The sequence below is a fragment of the Austrofundulus limnaeus genome, unplaced genomic scaffold (assembly GCF_001266775.1).
Source record: "Austrofundulus limnaeus strain Quisiro unplaced genomic scaffold, Austrofundulus_limnaeus-1.0 Scaffold947, whole genome shotgun sequence".
Lineage (NCBI taxonomy): Eukaryota > Metazoa > Chordata > Actinopteri > Cyprinodontiformes > Rivulidae > Austrofundulus > Austrofundulus limnaeus.
In genome coordinates this window covers 42,320-45,354 of record NW_013953349.1, presented here as the reverse complement: position 1 = coordinate 45,354, position 3,035 = coordinate 42,320, and the positions used below count along the sequence as shown (strand labels likewise).

General features: G+C 39.9%; 1 protein-coding gene across 1 annotated transcript in view; it reads right to left on the bottom strand.

The window, feature by feature from the left end:
- lox (lysyl oxidase) overlaps positions 1 to 2,989 on the bottom strand; it is a gene marked incomplete at its 3' end in the record, with an annotated part of 13,595 nt that extends 10,606 nt beyond the window's left edge. Inside the window, 1 exon segment of the mRNA XM_014029736.1 lies at positions 2,405 to 2,989. Coding sequence (XP_013885190.1) covers positions 2,405 to 2,951 — 547 coding nt within the window.
- Positions 2,990 to 3,035: the final 46 nt, after the last annotated feature.

The following is a 3,035-nucleotide window of genomic DNA, read 5'->3' as shown; positions in this document are numbered from 1 at the left end:
TGTAATGACAGACCTGAACCAGCAGGGGGCGCAGCGCCCTGACATGGTTTATTATAACATTCTATTGGACCTGCAGGCTGTAATGACAGAACTGACCAGCAGGGGGCGCAGCGCCCTGACATAGTTTATTATAACATTCTGTTGGACCTGCAGGCTGTAATGACAGACCTGAACCAGCAGGGGGCGCAGCGCTCTGACATGGTTTATCATAACATTCACACCAATGAGATCATTTTGTCTTCCGTATGTTCGGGACCTTTCTCGTTCCACAGTTTTTGTGCTACTTCAACAATTCATTTATCAAAACGTTCAGCTCTTTCGTGCCAAGGGTGCTATGACTTTTGGTATTTCAGCTACTTTTACTTTTTTAGATATTTCACTTTTTTTAGCTACTTTTTTGCCCCTTGACTTTGAATGGGGCAATGTTTAAACTGCTTAAAACCTTTCAAATAGTTTATAAATCTTCACTGATTTTCACACATTTTGCTCTGGTTTTGCTTCATTTAAATTCCTTTTTTTAATTTTAGCTACTTGTTTTTACTAACTTTAGCTGTTTTCTGCTATTTAAGCTATGGTTCTGCTTCTTTTTGCTATTCTTCTGCTTTTTCTGCTTTATTTGTGCTTTTTTCTGCTAATTTGTGCTATTTATGCTTCTTACAGTTCATTTCTGCTAGACTCAGCTATTTTCTACAAATTTAGCTAAATTTTAGCTGTTATTAGCCTAAGTTAGCTTTCTAAGCTAATTACACATTTTTTGGAGCTATTTAAAATTTATTCTGTTAAATTCAGCAAACTTGTGCTCCTTATGCTAATTAAAATGTTTCTGGATACTTTTAGCTGTTTTACTGAAAACTTCGGCTGTTTTACATATTTTACTTGAAACTATCCCTTTTTAGTATTTTTATGGGTTTTTTCCTGCTAATTTTAATTATTTATATCCATTTCACCATCTGAGTGCTACTTTCAACTTGAGTCTGCTACCTTTAGCTTTTTTATGCTAACTTTAGCTTTTTGCTGCTATATTAGCTAAATGTTAGTTGTTTCTGCTATTCTTCTGCTTTTTTCTGCTTTGTTATAATTTTTCTGCTAATTTGTGCTATTTATGCTTCTTACAGTTGCCTTCTGCAATATTTAGCTATTTGCTGCAATTTTAGCTAAAGTTAAGCTGTTACTAGCTAAAGTTTGTTCAAATGACGTGAATTTGGCATATTTTTGATATAATGAGCTAAAAAATTTATGTATTAGCTTTATGTATAGCTGAGACTTAGCTCTATCATAAACAGCAGCCGAAAAAAAAATCCAAGATGGCCGCCAAATCTATTTTTAAAGTCCTTTTACTCAACCAGTGTTTGAGATATTGACATGAAAACTTATGTACTGGTAGCTGAGAGCATGCTCTATAACATGTTGAAGCCTCAAGATAATTCAACAATTGTAGCCAAAGCTATTTCGGCTACTTTTTTCCCCATAGGAAATGAATGGAGCTTTATCCAGCATCCTTAAATTTCTTCATAATGTTTATAAATCTTTACAGAACCTAACACATTATATTCTGGTTCTGCTCCTTTTAAAGTCTTTGTGAAAATTTTAGCTACATTTTTGCTAGTTTTAGCTTTTTTCAGATATTTCAGCTAAAATTCTTCTTCCTTCTACTATTCTGCCTTTTTTACTTTTTGTGCTTCTTTCTGTTAATTTGAGTTATTTAAGCTTCTTACGGTGTCTTTCTGCTGTTCAGCTATTTTAGCCTTTAGCTTTTTATGCTAATTCAGTTTTATTTTTGCTCCTTTTTACTATTTTTAGGCTTCTTATTTGCTTTTTTCAGCTTTTCAAGTTTTACTTACAATAATACTTTTGCTATTAAATATATTCAGTAAAATTTCAACAGCTTTTAGCTCATCTTCAGCAGTTTTCAGCTAAAGTTTTCAGCACCAGGCATTCACACTGGCATTGTCACAGGAAATACAATTTGTCTGGTTATCTTTAAATCCTGTTTTACTTTATTAATTATCAACAGAAACTCTTCAGATGTTTGATGTTTCATTAAAGTAGAAAATGTTCTAAAATAAAAAGTATAAAAGTTTATAGGATAAAATGTAGAAAATTCAACATTTTAACATCAATCTGGTTGTTTAAAGTTCACTTTACTGAGTTTTTAATTCAAACAGAAGAATTAAGACCTGCAGCTTCAGTTCATCTGTTCTGTTTAAACTTTTCTTTCCTCTGATTGGTTTAAAAACTGATCAATAAACTGATTTTCCCTTTTTTTAAACTTTATTTAGTGTTGAAAGATCCTGAGGAAATTAAATTAAATTAAATTAAATTAAATTCAGCTGCAGACAATAAATAAATGGAAGAGTTATTTGACAAACAGCCACATGAACCAGGTCTCAGGTGGGTCTCGTACCGTTCTGGTGGTACCGGGTTCCGTACCCGGGTCGGGCCGGGGCTCTTGGTCTGGGTCTGTAGTACGAGTCATAGTGGTTGTAGTAGGGGTCGTAGCCGTGCTGTTTGTAGGGGTTATAGGGGTCATCTCCCACCATCATGTCCTCCCGGGAGGCGGGGGTCCCGGCCGGGTCTCCGTCCCTCCCGGGCGCCGGTTGGTCCGTCAGGACGCGCGGCCGCTGGCGCGTCATGGCGCGTAACTGCGCGGTGCCGCTGGCGGCGGGGACCCTCGGGGACCCGCGGGCCACGGAGGCCGTGTCGTTGGTGCTGCTGAGGACCAGCACCGGGCTCCCGGGCCGGGGGCCCCCCGCCTGCCCCCTGGAGCTGGGTCTGTACTGAGCCCCCCCGCTCAGGAGGCTGAAGACCTGCCCGTTGTGCTGCCATGTCAGCCCGCGCCGCAGCGCTGCGGGGCCCGCCGCCTCCTGAGCGCGAGACGGGTCCAGGAAACACCCGAGGAACCAGACCGGAACCAAAACCAGCACACAGGGTCCAAAGGAGACCGGCTTCATGTTCCCAGGAAGGAGGAGATGCTGAGTTTATCTGAGGAGCTGGACCAGCTCCTGTCCCTGATGGAGCAGGAGAAGGAGGAGGAG